We start from the raw sequence: 14,613 nt of genomic DNA, 5'->3' as shown, positions 1-14,613 counted from the left end.
ATGGTGTTAGCTTTTTTCGAAGATGTCTTTAGCAGGTTGAAGAAGTTTCTTTCTCTTCCTAGTTTGTTGAGAATTTTACCATGAATGAGTATTGAATTTTGTCAAATGAATTTTCTGAATCTACTAAGATGATCATGTTGGTTTTTTGCTTTATTCAATTAATATGGTATGTAATATTAATTGTTTTTAGATGTAAACCAACCTTGCCTTCCAATGTTATATATATATATTTTTTAATAGTAATCTTTTATTTATTTATTTATTTATATTTTTTTATTTTTGGCTGTGTTGGGTCTTCATTTCTGTGCGAGGGCTTTCTCCAGTTGTGGCAAGCGGGGGCCACTCTTCATCGCGGTGCGCGGGCCTCTCACTGTCGCGGCCTCTCTTGTTGCGGAGCACAGGCTCCAGATGCGCAGGCTCAGTAATTGTGGCTCACGGGCCCAGTTGCTCCGTGGCATGTGGGATCTTCCCAGACCAGGGCTCGAACCCGTGTCCCCTGCACTGGCAGGCAGATTCTCAACCACTGCGCCACCAAGGAAGCCCCCAATGTTATATTTTTAATACCAAGAATGTCTTTCTCAAGGACCTGGGAGCCATCCCATTAAAACATAATCATCTAGAAAGACTGCACCTTTATCTCCTAGTCTCTGTGAAAAGGTAGGGAACTAACCTCAATAAGCACCAATTAGCAAACAGAGATGGCCTAATGGCATTGACCAACCTCCCCAATAATGCCCAACAGTACTTTTCACCACCTCACTTCAGTGCTTAAAAATTCTCTTACCTTTTGTTTCAGTGGAGGTAAGTTCAATCTCTCTCTCCTTAATTACAATAGTCTTTAATAAAGTCTCCCTTGCCTGTTTAATCTGCTCAGTGCAGTTTTCTTACATTATGATGGCTTTCATAAGGAGAAAGGAGCATGGGTTCTCCCTTTGGTGGTTTTAGCTGGGGAACTGAAGTCACTATCCACTGAAGAGAGTCTTAATAAAAGGAAACTATCTCTTTGCTGGTTAAAAGGTAGAGACCTACAGAATGGGTGATAGAAGGTTGATGTAAACTAAGAAGTACTGTGATTCAATTATAGTGTTCTCATTCTTTTTGAGAGTCTCTAGTTGCATATTATAATTTAAATGAAAACAACTACCTAGCTTTATCCCCTTAAAATATTGCTATTGATAGAAAGGCCATTTCCCCCTCTCCCTGTTAACGACTTTCCCAACAGTACCCCCATAGTTTTAAAGGAATTACAAGGGCAAAGAAGCTAAGAGTCTGAGATAACTTGGTATAATTGATGACCCAAAGGAAAACACCACATATCAGTGATTTAAATGCTATTCAACCGATAAAATTGTGCCACTGTAGTATGTGCTTGCCTGTGTGTATCCCTGTTTCTCCTCAATAATTATGCTTCAATAAAAAAGAATACTGTCTTCCAAATAGTACTGTCATTATATAAAAAACAATCACATCATTAAATTTAGATAATTTGGAATTATGGAAATAGTTGGAAACAGTCATAAGCAGAGAAATAAAAGTTAAATTAAAAGTATTGAAGGATAATGTAACTGAGGTTTTTTTGGTTTCCTCAGTGAGGGCAATATTTATTCTTGCTCTAAGATCTTGATATGACAAATGTTTTCCAGTTAATTATTCACCCAACAAAAAGCAGTCAATTTCTCTTTGCTCTGTTCCATAGAGCTTGAGGGGGTTTTTAGATGAAAAAAAAAAAAAAAAAGAATACAAATGTCATATTGAAATCATTAGGTGGGAGATTTTGGTCTTTCGTTTTCTCTTAATACAATGATTTTTTTTTAAAAGGTTAAATCATACTACTTTACAAATCATAAATAGCTTTGAGGATTAGGAAAAAGTAGACCTTTAAGCAGTCTTCTTTGTTTAGTCAAAAATGACTGGCTAACCTCACCCTAGTTCTCTGAGGCACATTACTACCAAGTCTTAGAAAAGCAAATCAGCAAAAGGCCTGACCCATGAATCTCAGTGATCCTTACATACCTAAGTGTCCCCTCCAACCATGTTTAATCTAAACCAAACATTGCACGGTACCAAAATAAGACCTACTTTGTTTTTCTAAAACCCATATTACTTTGTCAGTGTGTAATATATTTGGGATTAAAGGTTGTTCCTTATTAGAACTATTCAGGAAAAAAGTCTAGACTACCCCCAAATCAAAGGATACTGTTTGCTGTGAGTGATCAAATCCGTCTCTGAAATAATACTCTTCCCCTCCGTCTGCATTTTGAAAATTACAGAAAAATTAATAATGTAAAATGCAATCGATGCTGAATTATTACCCAACAGACTAAGTTAAGTGCTTAAGATACCAGCAAAGCAGATGAACCAGAAATTACTAAGAAATTTTAACTGTGATGAATTTATGCAGCATTTCAAAATAAGAAAATCTAGAAAAAGTCATTTTAATTTCAGTATTTAGGTGTTTTATGATCTTCTGAAAAAATAAATTTTCTTTTGAATTACATATGGGGTTGTCATCACAATCTTTTTAGTATTTGGAGCTTCTAAAATTCTCAATCCAGCCCTGGACACAAAAACTCTAAACACAGAGGGTTAAGGCATCAAAGATGAAAGCCAGTACACTCACAACTATTTATATTGCAAAAGCTTTGCTCTTTTGCAAGAACATGCAGTTTCCCAAACACTAACCTCTCTTTACAAGGTTATGCTTATTAGCTAGGATTTGAAGCTCAATAGCAACACTGTTCATCCATGGTTCAATTCAGATTGTAATTTCTTTTTAAACTACCTGACCCTTATAATCATATGGTGAGTAGGTCTGATCATTCATCTTCCTGAGGCCAAGTACTTGGTCTGAACACAGAGTCACTTGTGTTTCTGAAGCCTCTCAGCATCATGATGATTGGGGTAGAAACTGCTGATTGAGAAAAGTTTGAAAGAAACCTTTCATACAATGTTTTCATTGTCTTGTTCTTTTTCTGGAACTAAAATTCCTGATTGGAAAAGCAAAAGTCTTCCTAGATACAAGGATGAAGTTTTAAGAGATGTTTCTAATTATTGTGGAAGCTATAAACAATTTCATTGCCCCCAATGTCAGAATTTGCTAAATAAGATTTTGCTTTTCCTAGGGCCCAGTACTTATTAAGCACTCAGCAAATTCTTATTGAATAAATGAATGACTCTACCCAACTTCACATCCTTGTCTTGAAGCTGTATCATCCCTCATAGTATTAAAATATTGCACTAGTGTCCAGCTTCATATCCAGTGCACCACAACCCACATGCTGTCCAGATTGGATTACAGTTTGGAGAAGAGCAATCTTTGAGCTGATTGTTTAGACTGGGTTTCTGCCCATCCCTGAACCAATCACTAAGGCAAAAGGAATGGGATGGGCTGATTTATCTAAAGTAGTGCCCACCATCTCTGGAGTTAGGTTGGAGTCAATTCCACCCAAAGCATGTGGCTGTTACCCAAGAGAGGAGAAAAAATATTCCAAAGGAAAGTCTGAGACCATTAAGAATTGGCAAGAGTTGCATGGCTTCTGGGTAGGCAACTAACACGTACTGACAATGTAATTTCTATTTTCAATATGACTCAATGAAAAACTGATGAATATATGTTAGAAATCATTCCTTCTCTCTTAAGATTTAAAAAAAAGCTCCTTTAAATTGGTTTGGAAAAAAAAATTAGTTACATTTGATGCCATGCTCTTGTTTTTAGGAAGGGACCCTAAGATAGGACACCATCTATTGTATAGTGGAGTTTTAGACTTTAACTAGACATTGATTAGGTGACTGGCCTTCAGGGTTTCTTAAACAGTTAACAGTGCTATTTCCAAAGAGGTTTTAAATAAAAAAGTTGTTTCTAAGAAAATTTTCCCTAATTAGAGGTTATAAAAACATTAACATTTTCCTTCTTAGCACGTCATTCCTTCTTGCATCTCAGACCTTCCTTCTAGTCATTTTTCTCTAAATTCATCCTTATTCTTTAAATGAAAGTTTATTGGTCACAAATTCTCCTTTAAAAAAAAAAACCACCTAAATATGTCTTTATTTTGCCCTTGTTCTTGAAAGATAATTTCACTGGGCACTCATTCTAGATTGACAGTTATTGTCACTTAGCACCTTGAAGATGTTCTTCTACTGTCTTTTGGCTTCAATTTTTGGCACTGAAAATTCGACTGTCAGTTTGTCATTCCTTTGCATGTGGATATTTAGTTATTCTGGCTGCTTTTAAGATCTCTTTGTCTTTGTTGTTCTTCAGTTTCCTTTTACTTATCTTGCTTGATATACATTTTATTTCTTGTATATGTGGATTCATGTTTCTGATTAGTTCTGGAAATTTCTCAGCAATCATCTATCTCTTCCATTTTTTTCTATTCTCCATCTTTGGGACTCTGATTAGACACATATTAGATCTTCTCATTCGGTCCTTCAGGTCTCATCACCTGTCATTCATATTTTCTATCTCCTTATCTGTCCTTACTACAGTATGTCTTATTTTCTCAGTTAACTAACTACTCATGAAAGCTTTTCATGATTAGGTCTTCAGCTATGCAAGTTACTAAAAGCTTGTATCTTACTCCTGGGCTAAATCGCTAGTTTCTAGAGATGTAAACTTGGTTTCTTTGATCCTGGTCTGACTTTAGCATTTCAGATGTACCATTTAACAGTTGATATGAAACTTCCAAAAGGCACTCACTAGAAACTGAAACTAGTATCAGTAAATCTTTGTTGAGGGTAAATAACTGCATTTCTAAGTTTCCACCAATGCTAAGAGATTTTGGAGTTAGTAACTACTGTCTAACGGTACTTACAGTAAACACTTAAAAATTTGTACCTTGGGTTTGCCAAAGTGGGAATTAATGCCCTTTCAAGTTTATTTAAAGACTCAGTTCAGTTCTAGCAGACTCCCTCTAAAACAAGTAAGGGTGTTATGCATGTAACGACTGCACAGGAAATCTGGTTTTGCCTTCCACCACTTACATTTTAAGCAGGAATGCCATCACTACACAAAACCTACAAGAATCCCACTCTGAGTAATTAAATGACCAACCTCTTAAAAACCTGCCAGAAGCAACAGGGTCTATAAAAATCTATTTAGTGTGTCAGTTATTTAGTTCTACTTCTGCTTTTAAAATTAGAATTATTTGGAGAAAAATAAGGTTTCCTAATATTCATGATTTTCATGTTAACCAAAGGATTGCGAAAACAAAGGATTAAAATTGACAAATTGAAACAGTATTTAAATTATGAGAAAATGGGTTAATGTGAGCCATTGAGGGTGTTCTTTATTCCTTTTTGATACCAAAGAAAAAAATAATAAAAATTGCCAAGGGATAGGGCAGGGTTAAATTAAAAATGTTTTAAGGGACATTTTACTAGGAGCATGCATAATGCATTGGCTTTGAGTGCATTCTGAAGAAACATGGATTCCAAAATTCCCTTAGCTCTTTCCTCTCTTTCCGGTGCTCCTCCCTCTATTGGGAGTAATAATTTTGCAAAAGTCCTATAAATGTCAGTCCTGACTATCAGGACGCCCCTAGCTCTGAATCCAGATGCTGCCACCAAAAGATGGAAGGTTCTTTCCTGGAGACAATACATACAGATCAACTTTCAAATTAGTAGCTACTTTTTAGAAAACTATCACTTTTCTAGTAGTCTGTTAACTGAGAAGAGAGAATGAAATTCAGTTACTTGGTAATGAGGTAACAGGATAAACAGGAAGCCAGTCCTTAAGAATGAGCAGTCCCCAGGTGTAGGTGGTCCAAAGAATGATGAATCCACCCTCATTCATTGTTTTTCCCTCACCTCCTTCCTCTCCCACCCACCATTTTCTTCCTAACATCAAGTGTTTTTTATGTGCTTAATACCAAAATGTAAGCTGCTTGAGGGCAGGGACCACATCCTTTTGGTTCACTCTAATACCCTCTGTGCCTGGGCACGTGGCAGCCTGGCACAAAATAAATGCCAAATTAAGTACACAAATATTTATTGGGCAACTAGGGAGGGAGAGAGGGAGGAAACAGCTAGCTGCTGGGGTCCCAAAGTATATATAATAAAGAGACTTTGTTCTGGTCGGGAAAATGGACTTATTTACCATTTAAAATCAGTGTTATTTTTTTTCCCCACCAAAGAACCCCTAATGGAAGAGAATTCTGTGAGGCTTTCTGCTTCACATTGTTTGTGCTCTTTCCATCTATCAGCGTTTCACCATCGTGATGGGCTGTCTGCTGTCACCTCCGCATCACTGTCCCATCCTTCTGTAGTGTTCTTTGCACTGCAGGGAAGCCAGAAACTACATTTTCCAGAACCTCCTTTGCTTTCTGGTTCTAAGTCAGCGTGGCCCAATGAGAAGTATTTCCAGAGGATTGAGGAAGCAGAGAAGGGAGAGGCCACCCTCCCTTGGAGGCCATCCAGGCAGAAGTGTGCACAGGTCCGCGGGCACGGGCGTCGCAGCAGCTTCAAGATCTCTCACAGGTCACCTGCTTTGGTGCTGTCAACAGCCTAGATAGCTGGTGACAGTTCCTTGAGACTCACTGCGTCAGTGCTGCAGGCTGAGGTGACAGGAGCTTCCTGGATGCTTCCAGATTCTCACGGGCTCCTGGGCCAGCTCCCGAGATCCGCCCAGGGCGGTACTGCAGATGCACCTTCCCTCGCCTGCCCTTCTGACGCTTGGTGGAAGCTTCTGACTCCCCACATTGAAACCCTTTACGCTTACATCATAAGGTTGTTGTTTTCCTGACTGAACCCAGATAGAAAGGTTAAAATACTTGAATTTAGCATTAAGACAAAAACAGGTTTCCTACATGTCTTAACTTAGTGAAAGAGATAATGCTTCACTGAGTCTACTGACTTTGTTAAACCCAGCTGAAGTGAAGAAAGATGAACCTGCAGGTTTACATCAGGCAATTTCTTTATTTCCTGTGTGACAGTATTTTGAGGACACAGATTCCTAAAAAAGTGGGGGAAATGCTTTTATCTTCACTGATTGATGAACTATGTCTGGACAGTTGTTAAGCAGAAATGTGATGCATTCTGTCAAGGAAGTGGTCCATTGTAACACTTTCAGGCTCCTGTGTGTGCCAATCTTGCTAACCGTATTTTCTTGCTGAGAAATACAAGGTCAAGTTGCTCAAATCTTATGGTGTACTGAAGAGGTCTGGGAGCCAGAGGTCAGTTTTTTGTTTTCCTAAGTGAATTATGAAAATACGCAATTTTTTTTTCCAGGAAAGAAGGATGCCTAATGATGTTCTTTCCCACTAATGAGAAATTTTCACCATATTTAAATGAACTAAAAATGTCATTTAACTCATAACTTACCCAAACAACTCTCATCTCCTTCTGAAATTTAATTTTTTATTGTAGTAACTGATCATGTGTAAAAAATAGTCAGTTTTGCTTTTCAAAAAATAAATGCTGAATAAGTTACCCCTGTGAATTGCTCTTCACTATAAAGGCGGACAATGACCTTTTTTTCCTTTATATAGCTTTTCTCTTTTATTGTGACATTCCTTTTTCTACACGAAGAAACAAATGAAAATCACACCAACTAGAGAAACTACTCTGCATTTTCCTTGCTTAAACCACAGACTAATTTTTGTGGAACAAACTTTCAAAAGTCATTTCTTTTCTCATTATAAATTTGTCTAGATCGGTATTCAAAACACGATTTTTTGTATGCAAGATTTTACTATTTTTTAACAAAAGCAGTGAAGACCCTGAAGAAGGATCCAGTGGCAACCTCTTCCAGGTGCAGTGTTCTCAGTGAGCGACACAGATACAGCTGCCGGGCACCCAGTGTACTCAGTGGGCCTGACTCCAGAGGCTGCCTCCATGGTTTGCTGTCTCAGATCAAGCTCCATCTGTGTCCATATCTGTATTTTTTTAGGGTTGATCCCATGCCTAGTAAAACAAGCTGCATTATGTTGAAACGGCACCAGTTATTTTTCTACCACTAATCATTGTGCAAAACCAAAACATTTTCATAATATTTAATGACCAGTACAACAGCCAAACCCTTCATGCCACACTGTCATTCAGTTTAAGCAAAGAGGCTGGTTAATCTCCGTCTGCGTCATTCAAGTATGTCTTCAGAACACACTAAAATGAACAATATGTGTCCCTTCATAAGGAAAGTTCTTCAGTTTGAGACTCAGTTCAACTCAAACAGATCCAGATATGTTGACAGTCATGAAAGTAAGCATCACCCTTTCAAAGAGGTTCTAAAACTCACCTAAAGAAAAACTTTGTTAAGAACTTAAAAAATTTGGCTACGGTATTGTTTTTCATTTTATTTTTTCTAATCAAGACTACTCTTTTGTGGAAAAAATTGAGTTCTGATGACAAGCAAAGCAGCTTCTACCTATTAGCGGCAAAACCTTTTAAGATTGCCAAAATAAAAACTTTGAGTACGCCGGTACTCCAGCAAGATGCAGAATGGTGGCCATGTGGTTACATCTCCTCTGTTGAGATTGCAGTGGCAAAAGTGTGAGGTAAGTATCAAGTCCCATGGAAGCAGAGTTCTCCTGAAATAAAACTATCCCGACACTTTTTAAAATCATCTTTATTTTGGTTGCAAAGATACAATTTACTTAGTTACTTAATATTTTATTTGTTCCCATTTGAAGTCTCATAGCTTGCCATGTAAAACATTGCCTTCACTATCAAACTGCTATATAAGAACATTATAAAATACAAACTATAAACTAAGATAATCTTCTTTACAGTATTCAGATTAGTGCATTAAAACAACATTGATTTAAAAAGGCAAGTGAGTTAAGTGGCGAACATCCAATTCCCTTTCTAATGAAGGATGGTACAAAATGGTATGAAGGGAAACAGAATTTTAAGTGTTAGGTGCTCAAAAACAGTAACTGTGGGAAAGTTACTTCCCAAAAGTAATCTTTATTATTCTGTAGGACATAAGAGAAGGTAATTTTCCATCATAACAGCTGTGGAAATACACAGCCGAATACAAGTTGGGATCTTTAGTATTCTAACACAATAGGTAATGATCTGTCATACTCTTCCTCCAAATCACATTAAACATTTATAGTGACCACACAATCCCCTGCAAACGAACGTCAGACTTAAACAGAACCTATATAAAAACAATCTATCCTTAGTATTTTACTAGCCAATCTACAGCAAATGTTTACTATATACACACCAGGAGTAAGAGATATACTAGGAAGTTATTCACTGATTTCATTCAGAATAAACAAGGGTCTTAAGAGAAAAATAACAGTAAAAGTTAAATAGACAATTTGTGTTGCTGTGAACTAGATAAAAACAAAACTCCAAACACAAACATATATGTTAATTTTTAAAGTTATTGACAATACTTCCTCTGCTGGCCCAAATCAAAATTAAATTTAAGATTTGTAATTGAAGTAACACAAATATGGGTGCATGTTACACTGTGACAGAGAGGTGCACACAGAACACACACACACCTCTGAATTTACTAATTCCAAAAACTAAGTCAACAGGATAAATAAATTATAAATGAAAGGCATATACAATGTGGGCAAAAACCTAACAGTTACTAGGTCGAAAAGCATGAAGCTATGCCAGCAGTGATATTTAGAAAAACTTCCAGTATTAGAAAATATCAGATTTAATCCAAAGAAAACTTCCCCCCAAATAAAAATAACAACGTATGGGAACCATCCTTTAAGCAACAGCTTTAAAATAATAACAATAAAAAAACCTACCGTGATTTAAGGAATCTTCCTACATAGTTTACATACTGTAGTGCAATAGTGTGCTCCTTTACAATCTTAGCCTTTCACTCCCCATATGATGAGACCGATAATTACAACTCCGATAACAAGGATAAAAATGATGATGCACAGGGTTTTCCTGGATTTGCGCTGCAGATGTGAAAAACAAAAAGCACATTTACAGACGTAGTGGAGCACCTCTATAGCAAGTGAAGATCATTTGGTTCACTTCTAGAGTAAAACCAATAGTAATTTATTGCCCTCATTTGGGCTATATTTTTTTGCTTTTCAATACATATAGCACTATGCTTTCAAGAAATATTCTTCTTGAATTAATGGTATAATTCAGGGGGTAATTATTCAACTTCTGTTGGTACTTTTTCTAGATGTGTGGTTGGGCTTAATTAAAAAAAGATACAGACAAATAAAAATTAATAACTTGAGCAATAGAGTTTACCTATGTGTGAAAACAAAAAACATCTTAAAACCATCCATTTTTAAACTTTTATCAAAAAATTGCTCTTCAAAATGAGTTCTCTGACAATATCAGCAAATGCAAATGTTTGGCAATGTTTCTTAAAGTAGACTTATTAATTTCCCAAATCATTCCCATCCTTGAATATGAATGGAAACTGCATTCAAAATCTCTCAACATTCAAATAAAATATAAAACACAAAGAGCTAAAAAAAATTCTAATACTGTCATTTAAAATATAAAGGGGCTTCCCTGGTGGCGCAGTGGTTAAAAATCCGCCTGCCAATGCAGGGGACACGAGTTCGAGCCCTGGTCCAGGAGGATCCCACATGCCACGGAGCAACTAGGCCCATGTGCCACAGCTACTGAGCCTGCGCTCTAGAGCCCATGAGCCACAACTACTGAGCCCATGTGCCACAACTACTGAAGCCCGTGCACCTAGGGCCTGTGCTCTGCAACAAGAGAAGCCACCGCAGTGAGAGGCCCATGCACCGCAATGAAGAGTAGCCCCTGCTCGCCGCAACTAGAGAAACCCCCCACGCAGCAACGAAGACCCAATGCAGCCAAAAATAAAAAATAAATAAAATAAAATAAATAAATTTATTTAAAAAAATAAATAAATAAAATATAAAGGTTAAGAGTTTTGCTCCATTATTCATTCCTGGCCCAGCTGTAGCTTTCTATATTTCTCCAATGGCTTGTATATCTCACAGCTACATGCAGGAATCCTTTTTCTTACAAAGTAGAAAAATTTGTAAATTTACTTTGTGTCAACTAGAAGTAGCATAAAATTTACAAAAAGAATATGTTCCTGACTCTGAAATTATCCTGAAAACTATTTATACTTTTCAGTATTCCAAATGGCCATCTAATTTTTCAACAGAATATACTCTTCATATATTAAACACAGTTCAAGTTTCAAACTAATCATGCCTACGTATTTTCCCCAGATTCCACCTGGTTACCGCAGACCCATATGTAACATGCCTTCATCAACAATGACAGCTGTTCCACTAGAGTATCTTTTTTCCTGGGGCAACCTCTCCAGCGTGCGGTGGTGAGTCCTGGGGTGCCGTGGTGATGAAAGCATTTTCCACCTTCCTTTATGTTCATGGTTCATCCAAACTATTTAGAAGCACTGCACCGTATTTTGCAGAGGCATGAGTTTAATATCAGGGCTGCCAAGTGGGACTACTGGGAAGCTGCTCTCCTTCCAGCCCTTGTGTTGCATGGCTCTTTCCTCATCCCTCCAGAGCCTGTGGGATTAAGGATGGGGGCAGCTCTTGCTCTGGAGGTACAACTTGGGAAGATGTGTTCCTTTTCCCCAGGGTGGCTATAGGCCTTCTCTTCCACAAGGAAGAGTAAAAGTAAAACTTGGGGATATATCTATATCCCCCCTGAAGTCCAAAAGGAAAATGAAATTACATGGAATCCCAGTCACTGATGAATCCTGCTAAACTCTCTGAGCAGCTTTAACTGTTGGTATTTACAGATTACTCTGTGTGTGTGTGTGTGTTCAAGTATTCATGAATGACACCTACATTCTAGGACATGGTGACATTAGCTATCCTGAGCTGCATATCTGAATCTCATGCACAAAGACAGTAAACATGAGTTACTCTGTCGGTGAGCACAATTGCTTGCATAACTCAGCATCCTCTATATGCACTGATTTGTCCAGTGAAAAAAAATGGCATTGAAACCAAAGGGAGCTTCTAAGATCAGTGAGAAAAGTGAAAAGCAATTAAAAAATACCTAGGATGGTGATAATATCTTAGAAATTTTATAAGAAGGTAATAAGTTTCTGAGAAAATAATTATGAACAACTACATCAACAAAAAAAAATGAAGTTTTAACAGGGAAATCAAATGCTAGGGTGGTATTTAGGGGTTCTCAAAGAGCCTGGGCTTATCTTTGTTAAATGTCAAAGATTTACATATTAAGTGATATATTAATAGTTCATGGTGCTAATATTTGTAGTCCTTTATATATATTTATATTTGACTCATACCTATGGATTCCCTATACTAACCTGATTCACTTAAGAAATCAGTTCATTCCTGGTGAAGAGTCTGCTGAATGCTGACAGAATACCCACTGGTCAAGGACACTCTAAGCTAATATAATTTCCACAGGACCTGAAGAGATCTTTCTGGGACAAGGATCTCTGCCTCTTTAGTCCATAGTATCATTGACAAAAAAGAAAGGTAGAAGGGAACAGCAAGAAACAGAGGGAAATCGCTATCAAAGAGGTTTCTGGGTTGAAATGTCAAAATGACATCGGAGACCAAAAGTTGTAAGAGAAGACTGGAGTTGTGTACTGCTCCCCTCAAGACTCTAAACTTCCCATCCCTGTGGGCACAACACCGGTTCAACCCTGAGAACAGACAGGCTACACGCAGTTTGAACTGACTGGCATATTTCTAGCCTGTCTTCCATGGCATTTTGAATTTTAACATCTCCAGCCACTGTAAACCTGATTTTACACACACACACAAATGTTTAAAAGTCTGAGTTATACGACAATTTAGCAGTTAATATTACCTGATAGTCTGCCGCCCTTGACAGCTGCTGGTTTGCTTGCTGGACGTGCACCTCAGCATTTTCCACATTGGCTTCTATGCTATCTTTAAAACAAAACATACACACAAAACAGGTGCTGATGCTCTAGTAACAGAGCTGTACCAATCACCAGATTTTATTCAAGGTAAGATTAAACATGTTCACTATTCAAAGGTTAATATTAATAGTATATGGGTAAGGCTGAGTTTTTTTTTTTTAGTGATACTACTTCTCAGGTGATCCAAACAATACAGAAGAATCTGAAGGAAAGAAACTTTATTATTTTCATTATAGTGCACTCCAGTTCTACCTGGTAACCCCCAAAAGTACGGTCACCAGTACCTGCATTCTGTGATAGCCAACTCAGCAGCAAGCAAGCATCTGAACTTTGGTTTAGGGTAAATACAGAGAACTGAAAACCGTCATCTGCTGCGCAGCCCTCATCAACCTCCTTCTGTGCTGAAACCTAGGCTCCCTGAGGGTCCCCACAGCCTTGTCAAGCGGTGACATTTTCCTTCCCCCCTCCTCTGACATGGGGGTGGAACAGGTGTCCGTCTGTAGGATGGGGGACCACTGTTTCCTCCTCCTCCTTGCCAACTTTCAGTTTTAGAGCTCATGCTGTCCAACTCATTCAGCCCTCCTTGCTGCAGACATCCACAGGTGTCTTCTCTCCTCATTCCTTGAATATTTTAGCCCCTGAGTCACTGATGTTCTTTTCAATGCTTCTACTACCCTACATATCGGTGATTTCAATATCCAGTTGCTGACCCTCTAATAGCCAGGCCTCTCAATTCTCTGAACACATGTTCTTCAAAGACTTTGCCTGTGGCGCTTTCTGAGCCACCCACATCCATGGTCACACCCCAAACCCGTCATTACCAATAACTGCAGCTTCTCTATAATCTCCGTTCCAGGTCTCACTCTCTGATTACCATCTGCTACCTTTAGAGTTCTCGCCTTCTAAGACCCCAGCTTTAGTGATCCTACCACTTTCTCACTGCCCCTCACATACTTCATGTCCTCACTTTCCTCTTCCCTAGCCTAGACTCCAGACACAATCATCTGTCACTGGTTTCCTGCATTTATCCTCAGCCTTCTTCCCTCCTACTGTGGTCACAGTTAGGTGACAAAACCCCAACCTGTCCCATGCAGCTGAACATGGGTGCAAAAAAGAATCACCGTGATGACATTTCACTTTAAATTCTCGACTGCACAGCACGCCTGCCTCATCTCCCCAATTCCTGGAACGCTAAGTCATACTTCCTCCTCTCTCCCCTAACTTCTCATGCCTCGTCATGCATTGTCATTCTCCACCAGTGACCTTATTTCTAGATCGCTGAGACAACAAGAACAATCAGAAGACACTTCCACAGTCTCCTTTGATCCTACCCACTACCACATGCAACAGTCTCTGTGCTCGGACTTCTCTCCCATGGTTAGGGAGGACCTGTCCAGGCTCCGCGAGAGCCAACCTCCCCATGCGTGTACTTTATCCCATTCTTTGTTGCCTAGCTCAAAGACCTCAGGCCAGCAATTTCCTCCCTCTCACTAACAATACTTCTTTCCCATCAATCCTATTGCTGCCATCTTAAAAACACACAAACAAACCCCCAAACCTCTCATTTATGCCACATCCACTGGCAGCTATGACCTCACTTGACTCCTAGAGTTATCTCCACTTGCTATCTCCAGTCACTCTCCTCCCAGCGTCTTTTGAGCCTACTTTATCATACTTTCACCTGCACTATTTCACAAGCACAGCTCTCATCTGAGGTCCCCCATGCCCTACACATTGTTAAATTCAGCAATCAATTCTAAAGCCTCAGTTTACCTAACCGAATAGCAGCATTTGAG

The 14,613-nt window shown here is 38.5% G+C and overlaps 1 protein-coding gene across 3 annotated transcripts in view; it reads right to left on the bottom strand.

The window, feature by feature from the left end:
* Positions 1 to 261: 261 nt before the first annotated feature.
* Positions 262 to 14,613, bottom strand: part of STX7 (syntaxin 7) — a 54,184-nt gene continuing 39,832 nt past the window's right edge. For 2 of the 3 annotated variants that reach the window (XR_014267307.1, XR_014267308.1), the window contains 3 exons: positions 12,742 to 12,824; positions 9,714 to 9,872; positions 262 to 8,533 (listed from right to left, as the gene is read on the bottom strand). Coding sequence is in view for 1 of the 3 variants with exons in the window: in XM_082474957.1 (XP_082331083.1) it covers positions 9,780 to 9,872; positions 12,742 to 12,824 (176 nt within the window). In the remaining 2 variants the exon portion in view is untranslated. The other variant, XM_082474957.1, reaches the window with a different exon arrangement.

The sequence above is a fragment of the Balaenoptera physalus genome, assembly GCF_965194825.1.
Source record: "Balaenoptera physalus genome assembly, chromosome: 9".
In the NCBI taxonomy this organism is placed as follows: Eukaryota; Metazoa; Chordata; class Mammalia; order Artiodactyla; family Balaenopteridae; genus Balaenoptera; species Balaenoptera physalus.
The sequence above is the reverse complement of the archived record's forward strand: the minus strand, read 5'-3'. Positions and strand labels throughout refer to the sequence as shown.